Here is a 22,973-nt window from a genome sequence, read left to right as displayed (position 1 = left end):
ATCTAAGTCATTTGTAAGGTAATCTTACCTCAGGCATTTAGGCAGAGGCTGGTGCAATGATTTTTTAGGTAGTAATAATAAAATCCAACTCCAGTTCCTTTATTTCATTGAGTTTCTCAAGTTTTGGGTTTCTTTCCTGTTGTTTATCACTGGGTTTTGTTTCTGCTGTGGCACCCTGAAGTACTTGGGACTTTCTTTTGATGCTTAAGAACAGATTTCCAATTTGGAGTTTGTTTGTTATTCAGGTCATGATGTGCTGATGGTCAGTGCTTGTTACAGGCCAAGTTGAGAGGAAGAGCCAGGAGCTCTCTCTTACTTGGAAATTTGCCCGAGACAGCAATCGTTCCTCGGTTCATGCTACTAGAATTGTTTCGTCCGTACAGGATTGCCAAACACGTGATCAGGATAAAATTACATATTTTTCCTTGAGACTTTCCTGGTGTTAGTGAAACTTGATTGTTACAACAAAAGCCATGGTCAGAGTCTCTCCTTTTTTACTGTCCCTTTGGCTTAGTTTCTTTTTCTGCTACGTGGAACTTAACAGCTTGTCTAGTTGTTTTCCCTTCCATGGTCTCCTACAATAACCAAATGCAAAGAACAGTAACCAATTAATGTTTATGTCCCTGGGATTGTAAGGGAAGGTATAAGCAAGAAAAACAGTATCACTGTATGAATTACAGGACTTTTTTCAGTGGTGCTGCCATGTAAGGCAATATACTTGGAGAGTCTATAAATTTAGCACAAACTTGCTATTGATACTACATTTGCCAAACAAAACCTAAATTTAATCCTCTCAATTTTTATTCTGTTTTTTTTTTCTCTTCTTTTTTTTCCATGTAGCTGTAATCTGGTAACTCTGGGTAGTGGTGATAAAGCCTACTGCAGCATGCCTCATATATATGTAACTTGAAGCAATTGGAGAAATGACCCTTAGTACTTAAAATGATTAACTGCACTGTTTCTTTTGAGCAGAGTTGAAATGTACTGAGAAACAATGTTTGAGTTTGCTGTCCAAACGCATGAGTACTTAAATACTTTGAATGGTACATTTACAAAAACACCATTCCATTACAGATAATTCTAAAGTGTCTCAATAGTGCTATGAACCATTACTACTGTTGGTGTTTGTACACACATAGTGTGTAAAAGTCCCACCTAAAGTAAGGGCTCATTGTACAAGGTGCTGGGTGTGAGACTTCTGGCACAAGATAATTATGTCACTTGCTCAAATATATGTTTTTGGCTTAGCAAAGTAAAGGGAGAAGGATGATGATATTCCTTTTTATCTGAGCGGAGCTGTACAAAAGGGCAGATAGGTAAGCATGTCACAAGAAGAAATGGCTATAAACTGTAAATTTACATAGATTTGGAATGACAGGTTTCTAGTTATCAAGGCAGTGTTGTCATTTTAGAATGAACCTTCATCAGTTTTAAAAAAGGATTATGTAATGTAGTTGATCAAAACACTACGAGGACTAAACAGGCAAGGAGTTTTGTTCCAGCTCTATGATGTCTGCCCTTTGGAGAACTGGAAATAACTGTCACCCACTTGTCACTCAGATTTACATGTCCCACTCTGAAACTGTAATGTAAAAAAGGGACACCTGAAGCAGAGATTTCAGCTTCTCAGAGTTTTGTTGCCTCACGGTCAAATCACTGCACTGGAATTGATGGTAAGGATCACTGGGATCAGCATGTGTAACATCTGCTTTACCTTGTATTTACTGTGTAATAGTAACAAACAAACTTTTGATTCACAATTTTTTTTACCAAAAATCTGATAAATTAGTTAACTTTTTTTTTAACCAATTCAGCAGCAAAAGCTTAATGCATATAATAACACAAATCCAGAAGTAACAAAATCTAAGCTGATACAAATTCTATTCATCTAGAGAGGTGTAATGCTGGTGTGGCCTGGGAATATCTTGTTCCAAGAAATGTGTTTCCATCTCCTTTTGCTTGAGCTGTACAGCATAAACTTTTGCTTTAACTGTAGCTCACTTGGAGTATAGAGGATCCATTTGTTCCCTTAGTCTTTCTAGGCTCCGAAATCCATTTTGCTAGGAATAGCCATGGATGTTTGAGAAGTCTGAAGGAGAGGGAAAAAACCTCCAAAATTCGCTTGCAGAGTATTCGTTGCAGTGTTTAACTAGTGTGTGCCAATTGCTTTGCTGCGGAGAGGATTCAGGTTTATCGATAGTGTCAAATGGTTCCTCTGGAGACATGTACCTTTGCAGTAGTTCTGCATATTGTGTTAACTGAATGCACATTGGCAGTGGTATTGTGCTGGCTAAGGCTCTTTAGTTCACAGTGGGGTTGGCTCAGGTTTTTTACTAAGGACGATTTTGGAAAGTGAAGTGAAAAATAATTTGGGGATGAAGTTGTATCTTTTCCACATAGTCTGCACAGGAGTTAGCTGTACATGGTTCATAGTTCTGTACAGGCATTTAGGTCAGGCAGTGGGATTGATTGTTTTCTTGTGAAAGCTGAGAGAATGCAAAATTCCGTCTTTTTAATAATTTTTTTCATCCTAACATATGCATCCTCAGAGTGCCTCTCTTCTGAGAATCTTTGACATTTTGATCTACTTGGGCTGACTTTCCTCTCTTTCAGGCTGCTTGTCTAAAAGGTGTGATAACCCTGATAAGTCAACATAATCTGCTTTATTTACCAAACTGGGAAGTCTGTAGAAAATTCCATCCGTAGGTAAGTTGTATAGCTGGAGTATGCACTTCATGCTGCACTACATGGTACTCTGATGCTTTTCTGGGCTCGTAGTGCTCACTATCTGTTTTAAGGTGTTTAAGTTTTTACTGTCTGATACTGAGTGGATTTAGAAAAGTATGTTTGTCAGGGGGCAGTAGAGTAAAAGAGCAAATCCATCCTAAAATAATGGTATAATTCTCCCACATATCAGCACAGCTGAAACAGTCCATTTTCTTGCCTTCTTTCATGACTTTTTTCCCTTGACATTTTTAAAAAAAAAGAAGGCGGAGCTCTACTGGAGTCTCTGTGCATTAAAGGCAAGATAAACTGTTTTCTTTTTTCATTTCCTGCCATTTGATGCTTCCGTCACGACTTTTCCAGGAGAAAGGAGAGGTCAGTATTCAGTTGTCTGGGAAAAGAAGACTCAGTTACAGATATTTAAACAAGCCCCAAACAAACAGTTTAGTTGGTCACACGAGGAAAGCAAGATACCAACGTCATCCTCTCCTTCCCTCACATAGCATCCAAGTGACCCTAAACATCTGATTATTCTTTTTCTCTTAGCTTGCCTCTATGTTTAGCTTTGTAGTTTCTATTAATAGCACCCAAAATGGATGCTGTGCGAAGCAGGCAAAGGTATCTGCCCACACTGTGTGAAGGCAGACGTCCTGCCATGGGAGTGGAGGAAAAGGGGTTGGGGCTCAAGTGCAGCTGTTTCCTCCAGCATTAGGGAATTGGTTGTGTAACAAGGGAAAGGTATGCAGGGTGACTGGCTGTGGGGTGACCATAGGCTCTGGAAAGTCTACGGGGAGGGGATCAGTCTTCTGGCAAATTGTACTGAACCATCAGGATTGTCTCCAGGAATCCTTTTTTGTGTTTGCAGGAAACTGTACATTTTGTGTTCAATTCTGCTTGGAAAGATTCATCTTCAGACAATGAACATAGACCCATGAATCCTCTCTGGGTGTCAGGCTAGTTTGTGAGTTCCAAAATTTTGAAAGTTTTCAGCTGTTTCACACAGCTCTTATTTGCTGACTTGCCTTCAGCAGACTAATAACTTTGTGCCCTTGAAGAGAATAATCATATTGGAAGCCATTTAATGATCTACTTCCCGCAGAAAATGCTTAAAGACTGAATGCATTTAAATATCGGTCTGCTCTTTATACCTGAATGTTGTTAATGTAGGGTAAAGAGAAGTCTCACTGAAGTACCTGTTCTTGTACACCAACATAAAGTTTCACCCCAGAAAAAACTTTAGTTAGGTGGGAGACAGCAGGCCAAGAGATGCCGCTTAAAGCTCTTTAAAACAGCCAAGTCTGAGTTTTAGTATTTTCAAGTACTTGAATACCATGGCAACAAGACGTTCAGTGCTTGAGATAACTGGGGACAGAATTCACATGCTTCCCTAGGAGGAGGCAATAGTCCTCTGAGAGTTTTGAAGTAGTCTTCAAATCTGAGGCGATCATGGGTGTTTGTCAGAATTTCTCTCCCCAGACCTGATGTACTGGGTTTGTGTGGTGGGGTTTTGGTAGCAGGGCTGGGGCCGCAGGGGTGGCTCCTGTGAGAAGCTGCTAGAAGCTTCCCCGGCTCCAAGTCAGACCTGCTGCTGGCCAAGTCCGAGCCCATCAGCGACGGTGGTAGCACCTCTGGGAGAACAGATTTAAAAGGGGAAACCTGCGGGGGGGAGGAGATTAGAATGTGAGAGAAACCCCTCTGCAGATACCGAGGTCAGTGAAGAAGGAGTGGAGGAGGTGCGCCAGAGGAGGGGATGCCCCTGCAGCCCGTGGTGAGACGGCAGGCTGTCCACCCCCAGCCCGTGGAGGGGAGCGGGGGAGCAGATGCCCACCTGCAGCCTGGGGAGGAGACCACACCAGAGCAGGGGGATGCCCCCCAAGATGGCCGTGACTCCATGGGAAAGCCCATGCTGGAGCAGTCTGTGCCTCAAGGACTGCAGCCCATGGAAGGGACCCATACCAGGGGAGAGGAGTGAACGAGCGGCCTCGTGGTGCTTTGTTGCTGGCTGGGCTTAAACCACGACATCTGACCTTCCCAGTTACTAGCCAACAACCAGAGCACTTTGCAGTGCCCCATTCCCTCTAGCAGATTCCCAGATCTGTGCGGGGTACATCCTGTTGCAGTGCATCCTAACTAAAATTGCTGCATCTGTGAAAACATTTGCTGCGCTACAGCAAAATCATGCTTAACTCCAGACAAGATCTAAGATGTTGTTTTTTAAAATTAAAACATGAAGTTCCAGTCAAGCAGCAGAGTTGAAAATGCAGCTAGCTGAGAGGGCATCTTTTCATACCCACACCGTGATAAGATTCATGGGCAACTGCTCCTGATCCCAGAACCAGCTACATAGATGTTACTGGTAATGAGACATGCAGGTTATTGCTTGCTCTTGAGAGGGATCAGACATTGTAAGTAGCAAGATGAGCAAGGACATGCTGACATCTTGGAATTAGGATTAAGTTACATCATAATCAAAATTTGCTAAACTTGGGAGAATCTCCTCATCACCTCTCTTGCTGGGGTTATAAGAGGCATGGCTCCCTGAGTAAGGAATAAAAACATTGTTTTCAGTGATTGACTGTTTCTAACAGGAGGATGTTTGAAGGCCCTCAGATGCTTTAATCAATGAGTTGCTTAAGTGTAGCCCTCCTCTAGACACAGGTGACATTCCTGTCTCAAAGGTGGCAGTACTTTGACAGTACTGTGCCTGTGGTACATAAATAGGTTTAACATTCTGTATTATTAAAATGGTGGCACTCACTCCTCCCATTTAATTTTCTAAAAGACATAATTTACTCCTTTCTTCTCTTAACAGCACTTGAAAAGAAAAGAAAGTGCAAAGGAGGTGTTTCCCTCTATTGGCTCCTCTTCACTGTACCTCTTTCCCATTCTGCTTCCCCCTTATAATCCCCAAGTGAAGATGAGTAGCCTGCTGTGAATATGACGTCTCTGACTAGTGTCATTGCCTCCCACCAGTCTGAGTGGGTGTCCTTCACTGATGAGCTGCTCCTCCCTGTTAATCCACGAGGTAAGCTATCTCTGATTTTCTTTGAACCTTGTGAGACTTTCTTTGTTTGAATTAGACCAACTACTGTCATATATCTGGCATCACAGAGCTTGCCTTCTAAGTGGAAGCAGTATGTGCAGAGGTTGAATTATCTGCTGCTACCCCTATGTAACAGGAGAATTTGGGCTAAAAATGTAAAATACTCCCCTAATGTGAGATTTCCTTAGCATAGATCTATTACAGGGTTTGGATCTGTCCTTCGAGATTCAAGGCAGTATCCAACTGACTACGGAGTAAGTCTCACCTATTATAATCAAGTGCAAAACTATGCCCAGTGTTAGACTAACAACTACATTAGGTGAAGGAAAATTTTCTACCTACATTTAATGGCAAATTTTAGATATTTCAATAAAAAACAATGAAGTAATGGTGAGTCCTACCAATCTCTCTATTTTGTCTCTATTTTAGGTAGCACTGAGGAGCCTCTGAAGAAATGTTTTTCTTCCTCAGACACCTCCTCAGAAGAGAACCACAATGCAGATGGAGAATTTCAAGACCTCTCCCACACAGAGCTGGAAGGTGTAGCTGACCAACCCAAGGTGGATACTGCTGTGCTTGGGAACCATGTGTGTCCCAGCGCTGATCTGTTGTCATCCATCAGTGCTTGGGTTCAGTTTGAAGATGCACCGTGGACCAGTGCTCCATCAACCCACCCACAAACAGGTGAGGCAAATGCATGAAAAGGTCCATTCCAGTAACATAACAGAATACAATGAGAGCCTAGAGGACTTTTTGCTTGCTCTTTGATTTCTCAAAGCTTGAACTTTGACTAGTTTGTACTTTAAAACAATTAATGTTATTAGAGTTTTAAAAAGGGCTCATAATTTTGTTCTGGGTTGAACTAGCAGTATTTTCTTTTTTGTAAAGAAAATCAAAGGCTTCTGTGATTCATTCCACCTATGTGATCCTGGAGACTGCCAAAATGCATTCATGGGGAAACAGCATAGTGGTGTTTTCAGTAGTGACATTTCTTATGTACAGGTGTGAACAGCCATCTAAAAAGTCTGAGCCGTGTTTGCCTCTGTGATCGGGAACTGAAAGAATGGTGATCACTGTCCTCTGTGGTCATAGTCTTTATCTGTTCATAGTCGCCATATGGTTTTTGCCAGAAGCTTAATGAGACCAACAACTAGCGTGCCAATGCCCATCAGTACTTTCTGCTGTCTTTTGATGCTATGATTTAGCAGCTGGAGAATTACAAAGACAACTGAAGTTGACCCTAATTCCAGGACTGCATGCACTTTTCTTCAAATGTAAAAGTTCTTTCTGACATACTTTAAATGTGCATGCAAAGCCTCTGGCTTGCTTCCTCAGCTTACACTAACTGATATGGCTATATGAGCTTCTAGCTTTTCTGTACAAACAGACTTCTGTCCCTCCTTGCAGGAGGCTGTGGAGTAATTGCCCAAGAAAACATTAGTTTACTTTTTCGTGTTTAAATTGAGATTGTCTCTTAATAATTCCACTTCATTACTGCTAGTTATTAAAGCAGTTTAAAGACATAGCTTTACTCTGCTCACCGAGTCCATCAAATACTCCCTGTGACACAAATAATACTTCTGTCAGAAAACTTGGATTGGCAACTTTGGGTTGGGTTTTGGGTAAAACCCAACGGTTTTCCATCTGCTCTTTTTATGGGTGCTACAGACTAGTCCATTTGAGACAGTGGTTAGATCTTTGTGCAGGAGAAGTGCCTGAATCTTCAGGCTAAAAGAAGTTTCTCTTAAGCTCTGCTTAAGACCTTCTTATCTTTATATTTATTTGTTGGTTATTCTTCTCAGTTGTAAATGCTTACTGACCCTGCTGATGAGGAGAGAAGGAAGAGCACCTGTAACCATAAATCTGTGAAACTGAGGTGCTCTACCTCTCTATTATTTAATTTCATGGTTAGGTGATCCTTACTCTTACTCATACAGCCACATACTTTTTCAAACAGAGCTGTTGGTTGCTCTGACACCATATTTTCTTGCTAATGTTGTGATGTCCCTGTTGACTGGAAAACTCTAAGTACACCTTCTTATTAAATGAAAAAAAATTATTTGCTCAGCCTAAATAAAGCTAGCCATAACAAAGAGAATTCCATAAAACTAATTTTGTGGTGTATTACTTGATTTCCCATCCTTAAAGGGATGTGGCCCAGTCTTAAGGTATGTGCTTAGCAAAAGCACTGCCTCTTGGTTTGTGTTTTCAGTCACGGGACACGAGGTTGTAGGCAGAGGTCTAGGATATCCAAAAGAGGTGATCAGAGAAGTCTTTCCAAAAGCATTGCGGTTTTGAAGAAGGCACCCATTTGTGCCCCTGTAAAGGCTTGTCCTGTGATCCATGCCACTGAGGGGGTATTTACACACTAACTTCTAGCATCTGACTGAGATTCATGGAGGATGGTTCCCCTGGCAGTCAGATCAGGATATATTCATCCTGCATGGGAGACTGTTATTCTCTAACTATATAGGAACCCTAAGGAGGTGATGTGGATATTTTAAGATCCTTATTTATGAGCTAGTCCCACTCCTATTCTGGACACTGTATTATAAATGGCCAGACCAGTGCAGCTGACAGCCTCTAAAAGGAAGGTCGTGGGGCAGAAAGAGATGACAGATCTTTGTCTCTAGCCCTCTACTCTGAGGGGCTTTTGACAGCAAGAGGTAGGATAAACTTCAGCCTTGTTCTCAATTAAACTGCAGGTCACGTCTTTTTTCTGTGGGCGGCAGCAAAGCTGGAGACTTTGTGTTACAACAACAATACGCTGACACGCTCAGTGGAAAGCCTGTGGTGACAGCAATTATTCATTTCCAGTAGCAAACAGCCCACATAAGAACAATAGCGAATAGCTAGTTGGGAGGGGGAAGAGTATAAAGGCCAAGTATGGACAGATGGATTGGTGTGAAAAGGATGGAGATGTTTGAAATCTGTTTCCTGTGCAGGCAGCTGTGAAGAGCAATGTCCTGAAGGCACAGCACCGCTGGCCGCGTTCCTGTCAGGGCTCCAGCACTGTTGGGAAATCGTCTGTCTGTCTGTCCATGCTGAAGCAGCTGCACAGCTGACTAGATAATTACCCAGGCTGATGGCCAGGCTGCCTTTAAACACATTTTGAAAAGTGCTTGAAAAGTGGCATTTCCAGAGTGCCGTGAGAGTGGAGAGGGGGGGCCCTAGGAGAGAGAGAGATGCTGTCTTCCTCCAACCTTAGGGCTACAGTATTTTTGCACAGGTTCCCCCAAAAGCAAATCTTTGTCCCAAAGTGCTCACAGTCTAAAAAAATAGTAATTTAAAGACAACTGCTGTGTAGCGATTATCCTATAGGAAATATGTTTAAAAGAAAACCAAGGCTAATGCTGGACCCTTGTCCTGGGAACAGTGAAGACATTATTGGGGGAGCAGAAATAAGGGGGACTGATAGCAAGAAACAGGGTTGAAAACACAGGCAAAGAATTCAGAAGGTGAGAAGAAAGGTCGAAACCTGAGCTATAGAAATGAAAAGCGACCATTGTGAGCCTCATAGTGGAAATTATCTTTATCTAGGACATTCCTGTAAACCCTTAATGCTGCCAGGTTCAGGCAGAGTAAATGCTAGGCAAAATCTTTCTTTCAAAATATTTCTGCTTTTCAGGTTTATGCAAAGATAACTGACAGCTGCCAAACCATGTGGATTTCTCCCTGGAGAGCAGTAACTCTTGAGCGAGACCACAGAAATACTTAGTCACAGAAATGATGCATTGTGGTGCCCTCTTCCCCATTTTCCTTTTGCTGGGAAAAGAAGAAATTTGGTTTTTCTCATAGTTACTATCAGGCTAGTCAAACTCATTAAACTGGTACTGCAGAAGTGAAAAATGAGATTATTAGGCTCACCCAAATGTTCCTATCACAAACGTTACATAATCTGTAAATGATCACAGCCAGCCAGTGACATAACATTTGCATTTGTTACACAATAGGCCTCCAGCTCGCAATCTCATATTCTATCGGTGTTAGCTGTACTCTTGAATTCAATGAGGTATTCAGCAAAGCACCAAAATTAGAGCAAGGCAAGATCTGTTACATCATCTGTTCCACACATACCACGCCCCCCACCGCTTCTTCCCGAGAGCTTTGTCTGGTTTTAAATGGCTCAAGTAACTTGGACGCCTACCATGTCCTTTGAGAGGCTATCCCACAGTAAGGCAAATCTCAGTTTAACCATTTTGTGCTGTTCTGTCTGAAAGTAGAAAGTACATGCAACACAAGATCAGCAGCCGAAAACTAGACCAACTGTGATGCTGTCCTAAAATCAGAAAAATTGGAGGTCCTATGTGATAGGAAAGGATATGATGCTAACAAGGTTGATTGTAATACAGTATAGGGATCAAAGAATGGATCCTCAAAACATCAGAGAGGAATGAATGCTTAAAGGTAAATCTGCATATTAAAAGCCAATCCATTGTATTAGGAGCAAACACATCAAGAAAAGTAAAATGCGTGTGGAAGGAAACATTTTTCAGTTTGGGAAACAGTTAATTTTCCATATCCTACGCATGCTACAAGATTTGCATGTTAGGTACAGTTCTGGCACTGATCTTTCAACATAAACAGATTTCTGAGAAATTCCTGCAGCTAAAAGGCCATGACTCTACATCTATTGACATTAGAGACCAAATTCCAAGTTTCTAGGGAAAAAAACTACCTCATTTAGGAATTTGGTTTCGGGACTTCCAAGAATCTGGAAAGCAGAAGGAGCATCTGAAGAGGGACCTAAACATCTGTAGATGTTTACTTTTGCTTGTCTTGCTTTTTGAGATTGATAGATAGTTGTTTCGTTCAGCATAGGGGAAAATGCATTTTTACTAGTTCCAAGGGTTAGTGCTGGGGAACCTAGAACTTAGTAATAGGTGGAAGTTGACTGTAGTAAGATTTTAAAGAACAGTTGTTGCAGAAAAAGCTCTCTATGGTTATGGTTTTCCAAAGTGCAAGTCTTCCAAAGTGGCACAACTTATCTGGAGTAAAATTAATTTGCCCTTATATAAAAGTATTCTACAACACTATTCCAGTCAGTCTCCCTGTTGGACAAAAATTGGTTTTGGAAAGCACAAAACAAGTTGACAGTATCTGAGTTATTAAATCTTCTGTGTTTCTAAATTGGCTTATGTTTTTAATATTGCTGTGACTGACCAAACAAAAAAAGAAACACTGCAAATCTAAAATCTTTTTTATAAAATAATTCCATAATTTCTAGAATCCAGATATAAAACACACTTAAAAAACCCCTCGGGTCTTGCTACTGGTTCACGTATGGAGCTTAGCTTTTCAGCTTGTCTTCTATGTCCAAATAAAGCACTCCATCAAAGCAATTTCAGGTGAAGTTTTAAGGGTGGCTTTTCAGATGCCTCATGCCATGTTTAACAAAAGGGCTGCGAGAGGGACTGACAGATTATAATCATACGCTTGTCATCCTTTTTCTACAGGCATCAAGCACAACACAGTGCGGAATTACTGGAGGGAGAAGCAGGGGCTTTTGGTCATGTCACTCTAACACAACTGTCAACATGTGCAATAAGGAGACAGGTCTCCTGACTTTCAGCCCCTCATCCTTAGGGATGACTACTCAGAAGCAGCTCAGTACATAGGCTCACAGCTGTACAAATATAAATATATTAGTGCCTGCTTACCTGAGGGTGCAGCTATATAAAACAAATTTGCACTTCTCAATTGGCAAGGCAGAGAGCGCTGTTTGGATATTACCTCTATGCACACAGCAAGGTTTCCATAATGGGGTACTGTCCCATCACACCACTTGGATGTAGTAGAGAGAGATGAATCCTCTTTAACATTAATTTGCCATTTTCTTCCGAAGTGTCTGTCAACCTAATAAGGGTTGTTTATGTATGACATGCTGAGAAGAGAACCTCTGTGTCAGCAGTTCTGGAACTGCAAAACTTGGGGTGCATTGAGATCTTTGTTGGTTTAAAAGATAAGCATAGATGTACTAACTTAGGAAACAGTTGTTATGCTGACATTAAATTAGAATTAGTCTCTACCAGTACACCTTTCCTTAGTTCAGGAAGATTTTTTTACCACATCTTTTTTTTTTTTTATTTCCTCACTAGAGTCACCCACTGTTCCTAACATTTGAATGATACTGTGGGCAAAGAGTCTACAAAACAAAGAGTATACAATACAAATTCATAGCACTGGATGTATAAGATTGTGTTCTGAACTCTGGATGATAGCTAGGCAGGACTTAACTGTTTGACGTGCCAGTCTGACAAGTGAGTAGAACAGGATTTTTGGTCTACACTGAGCAGAAATGTTACGCAGTTTATTCAGATTGGGGCACTCCATCCTGCATGTTCAGCAGCAAAAGCCATTTCTAATGCACATTAATAGGTCAATTTCAGTTTGTTTTTATACTCCTCCTCCCATGTGGAGCATTCCTGAGATGACAACTACATTTGAGTGGGTGTCACAGATAGGGAATGCTTAATTAAATATAATAAAACCACTTTATAAAAATCTGTGGTACTATAAAAACTCCACTGTGTTGCACAACACAGATATTCAGATCTTGTCAGCCAGTGGCAGAAACATCAAATCTTCCTGTTCTGAAAAGTCGTAGCTTCTGCCGTACTTGAACAACAGGAAAACATACAGCTGCCAGCAGTATGGGATCTAAGGCAGACGGCTGAGTAGTGCTGGAGGGTAACAGTGCCAGGCGCTAGTTAAGTTGCTGTGTGTTTGTTATAAAATAACTGTGTTGCTGTGGATGTTGGAATTTATATTTACAGAGTCTCAGTGTGTCTTTGGAATAGTTGTTATCTTCTTGAAGTTTGCCCTGTAAGTCTCTAACTGATACCTGTTTGTTTTCTGCATCCAGTGTCTCCATCAAAAGCACCCAGCTGGACTTCCCCCTCCTCCAACACTTCTGAGAGGCGAGCGCATGCCTCGGAGAGCAGCTGGACAACCAACTCAGAGGACACCAGCAGCCCAAGCATTGCTCCCTCCTACACAGATCTGCAGTCGATTAATACTGAGGACTTGACCAGTGGTGGAACATCTGCAGCGGATTCAGCTGGTAAGAGGGAAGCCGTCAAGCTTCCATCTCAATCTTTTTGATGCTCCTCAAACTCACTGCTCGGAAGTGAGCTACAGGGAACAGATCCAAAGCAGAACAAACTCAAGGATTAGGCAGACTAACACTTTGTTCTAGTCCAATTCCCCAAAAATCACACCTGGATTTGACACACCCCTGATATATGCAGGCTCCCAAAGTAAGAGCCAAATGCAGCTATGTACCTGTTGGTGGACTTGACCGAGGGAAATGTTGGAGCATTTCTGGTTTTTGCATACCACATCAGCTTAAGCTGATCTAGGAGCTAGTTCTCAGTATATTGTGGGAGAAGCTGGATGCCCTTCCTGAACTTCTGTGCAGAAATTTTCTTAACTCATGAGTGTATTCAGCTGCGACAGGTTCAGCTCTGCTTGCCCCTCTCTGTTTCAGTGGGTGCCAAGACACAGATCCAGGCTGCTGGATGCATTCTTTGCACTGTGCTTTGCACTGTTACTGTAAAGTAATGCAGACAGAGTGTAGGAGATGACAGAGGGTGGTTCAGTAGCAGATTTTGGTCATTTAAGGATCCTTTATCTGACCTTGTAGGGATCTATTGAGATGGTGTCCTGACTGTGGAAAAGTGTGCTGTATGGGATTGTAGCTCGTTGCTCCTCAGTTGTACTCTAGTTAATCTTTGAGCAGGAGAAATAAAGCAGAGTGGTGCCACCGGTGTCATGCAGAGTTGGGATGATGAGAACTCCTGAATGACAAAGCAGACTTTGACAGAGCATAAAAAGAGCTGGCATGTCAGGACACAAAAAGGAAAAAAATACACAGCTCCAGGAGGAAGCACCTGCAGTACATTGGAAGCTGTTCACCCCAAGCTGAGGAAGGTCAGTAGCTACCCAGTTTGGTGACGAAAATTGATTCACTGATGTCATGATAGCTCAGGCATGTGAGGTATTTAATGTGTTTCTCTCAGGTGGTGAATGTAACAATATGTGTGAAATAAGATCTGTTTTGGGAGAATGGACTTCCTAAGCCCCACTGAGGTCATATGTCCCTTCCATAAGAAACATTTATATACATCACCTGAAAAGAGTATTATTCAATGGTTCGGTGAAACTGGGTTGGACATCAAGACAGGTTCATAAACAGCAGCACGGTAGGTACTGGCCGGGTGCTTAAGACAAAGGATTTGTGGAGAAGCAGTATTTACTTTGGATAAGTAGCGACCTTTCTTTCTTCAAATAATACAGTTACCACAAGTCTGTTTGACCATTTTTATTTTAGAATACTCTGCTTGTCTCTACCTCCGAGTTTGGGAACCACTGGTAGAAAGGTAGAGTAGGCAACTTGGCTTCGTGTGCCAGCTTTTTGGATGCCAGCATGGGCATCAGTTCTGCTGTGATGAGCTCATGTCTATTAGGGTGAAGTGTAAGAGTTTTCATCTGGAGTATGTGCTGGAGATTGCTGTTTTGTTGATTTGGTATAGGTTGCTCAAGGGGAGAAAGTCCCAGTAACAAGGGAAATGAGGGATGCCCCGTTCATATATAACTTTGCATCATACAGAGAAATGAAAGGCAAAAGTGCTGCTGTATATTACTGGCACATATATGGAATTATTTGCTATATATGGCCAAAAGAGAAGTTGATACTTCAGTAAAAGCTTTGTGTGCAACCTTCTTACTCTTCTTTCTTTCCCAGTCAGTCACAAACTGACTTATTTATTAGCAAAACAGGTACAAAAAATCATTCCTATGACCTATAAATTTTTAAAAGTAAAAAAGTAGGTAATATAGGCAAAGCTGTGTCATTAGCTAAAACATAAGATACACTACCTTTGTGGTACTGGAACTTGAAGTAAGAAATACATTGAGTCTTCCTACCACCAGGTATGGAGTTTGCAAAAGGGCAGCATGAACAAAGTGCATCTGTTTGTTCCTGTTCATGGGATGGCTCACCGCCCACCCCCCAAGGTCCCTGCTGCCATCAGGCAAGGTTTGTGGAAGTGAGGGAGCTGAGGACCTGGTGGCCATGGAACTCTTGTACAGTTCTGGCTGCTTTTCTGTTCACTCCACCTTCATCCCACCCTCACAGTGCCTAAGTGGACAAAAATGCATGATCACTTTCTTTTCTCCTTCCTCTCTGCCCCTCTCCAGAAATTCAGTGATTCAAACCTGACTTGATTCAAGCATTTGATTTGCATTTCTCTTCTCAAAAGACTGGCTGCCTCAGTCTGTAGTGGAGTTTGAAGGCTCCATCAAGGCAATGAAATAACATTTATTTTTTCCATGAAGGAGAAGGGAGGTATCCTCATACTCTGTGTGATGGTGAAGTCGCATTGACTGTTAGCCAGTTTGTTGACTCCAAGGTCAAGCTTGATGGAGGGGAAAAAAAAATCAGATTTATTTCACTGCTAAAAAACCCAAAGGAAATAAGAAATCAATTTTTCATCTACTTAGTGAAGGTAAAGAATCGGGTCTATAAGAGTAGCTTGGGTTTAATATTGTTTCAAGCGAGAAAAACATATTGGTGAGAAAAGCGTGAAAAATTCTACTCAATGGTCAGACACTGAGTAAAGTAACTATTTTAGCCATGGTGAATTTTTATTGCCTGAACGGCACAGAAGAGAATCCAGGATACTCAGTTCCGTAATTTCACCACTTGTCTTGAATTTATCCTGCCTGCCAAATGCTTAAACATCAACTGCCTGTCCATGTTTGGGGCACGGGGTTTTGTGTGGGAGCAGATGAAAGCCTGAGGTAGGCCTGACTGCAGGCATACACAGAGGCAAGTCCTAGCAGTGAGAATGCACATCTTGGTGTCCAGGGCTGGTAGATTTGAGCGTGAAACAGTTCCACAGGCTTGAGCTCTATCTAGCGCATGTGTTTATGTAAGATATGACCTGGGAAGATATCTGAGAAAGATGGTAGAGACCTGAATGATCCCAACCTGAGAGTTTACTCTCGCTATGGGGGGCACTGCAGAAAGCCGCCTGACTGATGGAGTCAGGATAAGCTCAGTGACGTCCCGTAAAGGCAGCAGAGTTCACAGCAGTGAAGGTAAATATTGCACGAGCAGAGCTGAAAAAGAAGATCTGCTTTTCAGTCAAAGTGCGGCTAGAAGATGCTGCACTTTACTGCCTGTGCTAATTTGAACTCTGGCACCAAGAAGCCTTTTATATTATCTTCATCTTTGTCATCATGGGGGGCTATTTTAGCCTGCAGCAGCTAGCCAATAAATTTGGGTCAAGTGATAGCGGACTGCCCATTTAACATGGGCGTGTTTATATGGTTATAACAACAAGCACTTTACAACAACTGGGGTTTTACAGTGTGTGTGAAGCTGTGTTTGGTGCTGGTGAAGTGTCCCGTTGCCTCAGAGCTTCCTACCATGCATCACCATGTTGCTCAGCTTGGATCAATGAGCATGGAAAGAAGCGGGAACTTTTGGCATTTGTGCTGTACTCTGCAAGATAAGTAACAGAACATCTCTGTTACTGATACAATACAAGTATTTATTCATTCTGAAGCAGATGCCTGTCTCAGCCAAATATCTGCATGTCAGAGGAGCAAGGGAGAGGCCTTCTTGTAGCAACGATTGTAGATCTAGAAGCACTGGGATCTGTTCTGACCTTGTACACAAATACCTCACAGCTTGATTTGGATTTCTGCATTTCACCATTCATCTCTCAAATAACTTTTGTTTATATAAATTAAAATTAAATATTGACCTATATAAAGAAAATCATATATGAACAATACATATATAATATAGATAAGATATATATTTGCATAGATCATAAACTATATATTCTACTATAAATTTAATAGAATATATAATAAAATCTATCTATATTATATAATAATGCTCTGTGTGTTTATGTGTGTATGTATGTATATAAAAAGCTGATTAGCCTTGTAGACATAAGTTCCCTGATAGCTATTTTCGATGCGTTGTTGCTAGTTCTGTTGTTTCTGTTGTGATGTGTGTCTGAGGAGAGCTGCAGCTACGCCATGTTTGATGTTGACAGTTCAATTTGCTAACCAGTTGTTCTGTTTGGCATTCTCCTGAAGCTCTGGGACTATTGGGATACTGAGGAAATAGCTATGTTATTATTTTCTGAGAACATCTGCATGTTTGGAGATAGAAGGTTGCATGTATGACCTCTAACTGCTCAAAATCCAGAAAGTTAATAAATAGCACAAGGAATTAATTCTGAGAATGTTGTTATTTTCAAAGTAAATTGCATGGTTTAAGGGGGTTCTGCTGCTTCTATTTTAAAACTTGGAGATGGCAATTCTGGCAAGCTTAGCTCCAGCTATTTCTTGAAGGTAACAGAGGGCAAGTACTAACTTTTCAAACCTTTTCCTGACGCTTTTCTGGAGTAGTTCTCCTATAAATATTTTTTCTGTAACTGTAGCCAGCTAGATACTGAGTCCTTATATGATGACTGCAAGAATGGTGTTCTGTAGGTTTCAAACAAGCAACTTTGAACAGATTATACAGCTCTGCAACGTGTTTGCACTGAATTCCAGAAACAGGCTACAAGCTCTGAAGATATTCCATGTTAATCACCAGAGCAAGGGGGAAAATAGCATATGCTGACAGTTACCACCTTCCAGCCAGAACTGCACTTCAGTTATGCTATGTAACTATTAACCAACTTGTTCTGGCTTCCCAGTCCCAGACACATGAAAACATTTGTATGCAAGAGCCTGCCAAAGCCAGCTGGAGAGACTGCAGAGAGGAACATCAAACCCTTGCTTCAAGGAGGAGGGGTCTCCAGAATACCAGGAGCAAACAGCACCTAAAACGCGTTCTTGCACAACTCCAACCTGTAAGAGCTAAATTCAGCACCAGAGGCAGGGGGTTTTTTCTTCCTCATGTTCGACACCAGCCACCAGCTAGCAGTTCAGGAGTTTTATATCCTAGTTGTCATCCCATATTATTCTCAAGGCATTTCTAACTTCTTTAAGAGTACTGCATTGGTAGGGCAGAATAACCACTTTAAGGAATGCACAGTGTCCCAGTGACCTCTGCAGCACTGTTGAATCTTCATCCCTGCTGTGCAGTGGGGGAGCCTGCAGCTCAGTTGTGCAGGCTGGACCTAGCTGAAGTAGAAATGGTGTTTGCTGTGTAGTCTGGCAGTCTTGTTTTCTGAAGCAGCTGAAGATTGCAGGTATAAGCCATGGACCAGAGTCACTGTCTCAGTCCCTCCTTATGGCAGGAAGGAAAGACACAGAAAATCTGTCAGGAGGAAGGGGGAAATGTTAGAATGAGGAAAGAACAGGTACAACAATAAGCAAAAGTTTATTTCTATCTAATCAGTAGAGAGAATTTCAGAGTAAGCTTCGTCTGCAGTCATCTGATTCATAGACTTTAAGGTCAGAAGGGAGGACTATGATATCATTATTATCATCTAATCTGGCCTCCTGCATGTCTCAGGCCAAAGAACCTCACCCAGTCATTTCTGCACCAAACTCATAACTTCAGTTTGAGATATAGCATATCCTGAGCAAATATCTCCATAATATTTTTGAGTAACGTCAACTGTAGCCAAGTTTGCCCCTGTTCAGCCACCTCCAACCCCTCAAAACTTCAGTTTTAGAAAGGACTGTCCTAGTGATAATACTTAAAGCAGAGCTGAGATGTCACTGAGCTCAGCTCTGCCAGCTCTCGTGTCCTCAGCTGGGGCTACATGTAGTCTCCTAACCTCTAAAGATTCAATATCCGCCTCATCTACACCCCAGAAATAGTGATTTTGCTGTTTAATGGAGTGTTTTCTCGCCTCCGTGCCAGCATAGAGTCAGTTCTGATCTCATCCATGTCATTGGCCCTGTGCTGCAAACGGCTAAAGGAGCATCTCTTAGTTTAGGTGCTGAGTTTTCTCCTCACGGCTATTCGGAAGTGCAGGTTACAGTAACTGTGGATTTGTAGCAGAGTTATAATATGTTCTAGAAGGGCTAAGTGCTGAGCCTATATGGCGTTCTTGATGAATTTCACTCTTTCCACACCTATTCACAGATGGCTTTATATAGTCAGATCAGCTGAAAGGAAAGCAAACAGAATTCCAGCCCTAGTCACGGGACTGACCTGCTGATCTCCATTTATGTAGGCAATATCCCAAGAGAATAGATGCGGGTAGATGCTTTGTAGTTTTTCTCATGCCAGTGAGGCAGGCTAGGCGGTACGAAGCCTTCTATTTGTGTTTCTAAGGCTGTGATTCCTCAGCCACAGTGTTTACATTGGTTTCAGTTGCTTTCTAATGCAGTACAGAAAGCCACATGCCTATGTGATAAGCCAGAGGAGTTCAGTAGGAGATTTTGCAGCTGAGCAGGACATGTCAGTTTGAAGCTTAATTGGAGATGGAACACTTAAGTGCAGCAGCTGTCTGTGATTGCTGTGTTGAAAGAGGAAAGACTAGGTTTGTTTGGAGCAGTTCTGCAGGATGCTAAATAGCTTCTGAACTTAAAGCTGCTGGGAGGGAAAAGCACCAAGGCATCTCCCCACATCCAGCTCTTTTGAAGTGGAAAACATCAGTGGCAATCTTCAGCAGCATTATCTTGCCTTTTGCATTCAGTTCCTGGCAGCATGCTGCTGTACCACTGACAGGAGGCAAAAATGGCACTATAGCAATATAGCAGCAGTGGTGCAGCACTGTCCCAGCTTCGTGCTGCATGGTGATGTAGCCAGTGCCCCATGGAGCTGGCTGCACCCTGGGGAACCCAATTCTGCAGCTCTCAGACAGCAACCGGGTTCACCGTGTGGAGAAATTACCCACCTGAGAACTCGCATTTTCCACCATCAGTTCTACATGGCAAAGAAGTAAGCAAGGTTTCAGCAGTAGTACTAATTAACAGGAGCTGTAAATCTTTTCATGCGCTCTTAATTAGAGATCCCAGTTCTGTGTGGAATTTCCTGTCTGAATACAAAGGGGCTGAATAGAATTGGCAGTGTAAAACAGCAGGTGAAAAGGCTGGCAGGAGCAGACAGCAAGTAAGAATGAGAAATTTCATGATGCGCAAATGCATGGATTTGCTTGTTTCTCCCTTACTGTGATACCATCTGAAACCTAAGAAAGGCTCAGGGGATCACTGGACTATGCAGCACAGGAACTGGAAAAGTGATGATGAACGCCTTTAGGGGATCAGTTACAAAGTTGTCTTCTCAAAGAACAGCGTGGGATAAAATGGGAAGCAGGTTTGTTAAAAAAAAGAAGAATGTAGGAATCATTTAAGCAAAATCTCCAGCTTCTATGTTGACAATTTATTTTTTTGTGCCTGCTTAGAAACTTCTTGTGATTATTTTTATCGGAACTTCTGCCTCCTTTATTCTTTTATTTGGCCCCAATGTTAGGGAAAAAATGTAACACTTTCTGCTCTTGCAAGCCAGAAATGAACAGAGTTGGATGAGAGTAGTGTAGGGAGATTGCTGATGTATGTCTTTACTTCAACATCTCCATTTTCTAGCTGATCTACCCTTGATCAAGCAAAATAACGCTGGAGCACAGATATGACGTGAATCTTGCATGACGAGCTTCTTCATCTGTTATTAGAAGCAATTTGGTCTTAATTGTCCTTATGTTTGACAGATGAGACTGAAATCCTCTGCCTAATCTTAGAACAGATATAAACTGGTATTTGCATTATGACTGTGCTCGTTACACAAGAGGAAGAGGAGACTTTACGCTACTTTCTTCATTCTGATCTTGGTTACCAAGAATAAGAATTGTGATCCTGGATTTTGTAACGTGGATGCAGTCCAATTTACTTGTAAACTTCCTAGACGTATTACAGTAAATCTTGTGGAGACTGATTTGAACTTATCAGTTAGGATTCAATTTTTAAAAACTATTTAAAGTGTTCAGCACCTATTGTGAAGGAGTCCAGATCTGGGTTTGGCACCTAAAACTGCTTCCAAAATGTTCAGGTCCCAGCTATTCCTATAATGGCGTGGGAAAATTTTTTAATAGCTGCAGCTCAGTGTGCTCCTCTCCAAATCTAGCCATTTAGTTTAGTGCCTAAAAGGAGAGTAGAGATCCTGTCAACATATGTCCTGTAGCTCTATGTCCTCGTGCACATTACAGACTTTGTAGAAGTTATGCCATTTAAGTGCAGACTTTAGTCACCAATTTATTGAAGCTGGTGCATTTTCACATGTAGACATTTCAGAGAGCTTTAAACATGATTCACTTAAGAACATAGGAATGGAAGCTATTTCCCAGGACACGGGTGTAAATGTTTTCATGACCATTTCCTATCCGTGTGTTCCTGTGCCAATGTTGTCTTTCAAATAGTTTTTTGCCCTCTCCAGTGTAAGCCCTTTAATATATTTACACAGTGTAATTATCTCTCTCTCTGTTTTCATTTGCTAAACTGTGTGAGACAAGTTCTTTAGTATTCTGGTTCTCCATTCTCCTCCTCATCCTAGCAAGCCCTTGTCAGCTCGTGTTCCTGTTTGAATTAATCTTTCTTGGATGTGGTGACCAAAACTGTGCACAGATTGAGGTCTCACCATAGACTGATATCAAGATATTACTGTTTCCCCATCTTCGGGAATTCTCTCCTTGGTACATCCCAGGATCTTATTTCTTTTTGTGCTAGTGCATCGGGCAAGTACCCTTTCACTATATTCAGATTGACTGTCTATATCCTAGACCACTTTCTCTCATACATAATTAATGAGTCCCTTCATTATAACAAATGTATCTGTCCTTAAATGCCTGATTGTGAACTTACATTGTTTATTACATTTCGTCTCATTTCTGTTACTCCAGTCTTCAAGATTAACCACTCCTTTCACTATGATCTTCAAAGCTTCCTTTATATACCCAGTTCCTCCTAATTGTGTGCATTCAGCAAATACCATTAACATGTTCATTTCTGTGCCATGATCATTATTTAAAAATATGGATAAAGGTAGTCTTAATCATGTAGTCTTAACCAAGAAATTCTACTTGTAGCTGCTCTAACCTAATATTTCTCTTAAAACTCAATGGCTATCTTCCTTTTAGCTTGGTTTTTACTTCTGGCTTAATACTGGTATCAGTCTCCATTTTAACTCCTTCCCAGGTGGCACCACATTAAACGCTTTTTCTAATACAAACAGATCTATTTTTTATCTAGAAAATCTGTTGTCAATGAAACCTGTTGGGTTTGGCTGGAACAAACTACTTCTTTTAAAGCTAGCTTCCATCCCCTTTTTTATCTTATGCTTTTCACTTTTTTCTTCCAAAGTCTTGCATACTATTGTGGTCAAACTTCAGCCTTGTATTTTCTGAAGTAATTTTTACCCCTTATAAGTATAGTTACTATATATGCTCTTCTCCAGTTGTATGGTACCATCCCCATCTGAACTGATTCCTTTAAAATCCTTGTGATGAAAGCTGTAATTATATATGTCAGTTCTTTCAGAGTTTAGGAAGGGAGCTTGTCAGACCTCCTGATCTGAGCACAGTAACCTCTCCAAAATGTTTTCTTACCTCATTAATGCTAATTTCCATTTCCAGTCCCTCCTTTTGGTTATCTAGCCTGCCTCCTGTGCCCTTATCACTACGCTCTACATCATCATTCTTACTAAAAAGCAGTGGCAAAGTATTCATTAGCTTTGGCACAATGTCTAGATGTGTTAATGTTTGATTATCACCACAGTCCCACTTCCTTGCTCTTTATATATGTATCTATGTGGTTTGCTTTAGCTCCAGTACGTAACATTACCACCAAAGATTATTTCTGAGACAGGTAAGGCCCACCGAGACCCAGCTTTCCAGGTCAACTAGTCCTGTGTTGGCTTTATTGAGCTTTTATCTTCAGTAAGAGTTCTAGCTGTAGGGGAGAATTAAACTGTGAGACTGACAAAACAAGTGATCTCTGTAACAAACAAAAATATCCCTTATTTTGGTGGCTTAAACATTAGACCAGGGATGAAGCTAATCCTGCTTTGAAAATCAAAAGATTAGGGCAGGATCCTTTTCTGTCAAGTTTACGTGCTGACCAGTGCGTCCATAGCTAAACTAACATTTGGGATTGAAAGGAAGAAATGAATCTTCAGCACTTGTATTGGTGCAGTGGCACAACCGTATTACCGCATCCTGTGCACTCTGGTCAGGTGAGGAACATGAGAGGAGCTGCAGCTGGGGCGTCCGACGGTGGGAAGAGGGGC

The 22,973-nt window shown here is 41.5% G+C and overlaps 1 protein-coding gene across 1 annotated transcript in view; it reads left to right on the top strand.

Moving 5' to 3' along the window:
• The window catches only part of STON2 (stonin 2), a 76,592-nt gene that overhangs the window by 13,902 nt on the left and 39,717 nt on the right, over positions 1-22,973 (top strand). Inside the window, exons 2-4 of the mRNA XM_052782914.1 lie at positions 5,537-5,749; positions 6,197-6,451; positions 12,633-12,830. Of these exons, the coding sequence (XP_052638874.1) occupies positions 5,662-5,749; positions 6,197-6,451; positions 12,633-12,830 (541 nt within the window). The 5' untranslated portion in view covers positions 5,537-5,661. The remainder of the gene's footprint in view (positions 1-5,536; positions 5,750-6,196; positions 6,452-12,632; positions 12,831-22,973) is intronic.

The sequence above is a fragment of the Harpia harpyja genome, chromosome 3 (genome assembly GCF_026419915.1).
Source record: "Harpia harpyja isolate bHarHar1 chromosome 3, bHarHar1 primary haplotype, whole genome shotgun sequence".
In the NCBI taxonomy this organism is placed as follows: Eukaryota; Metazoa; Chordata; class Aves; order Accipitriformes; family Accipitridae; genus Harpia; species Harpia harpyja.
This window is presented reverse-complemented; position numbering and strand designations above follow the sequence as displayed.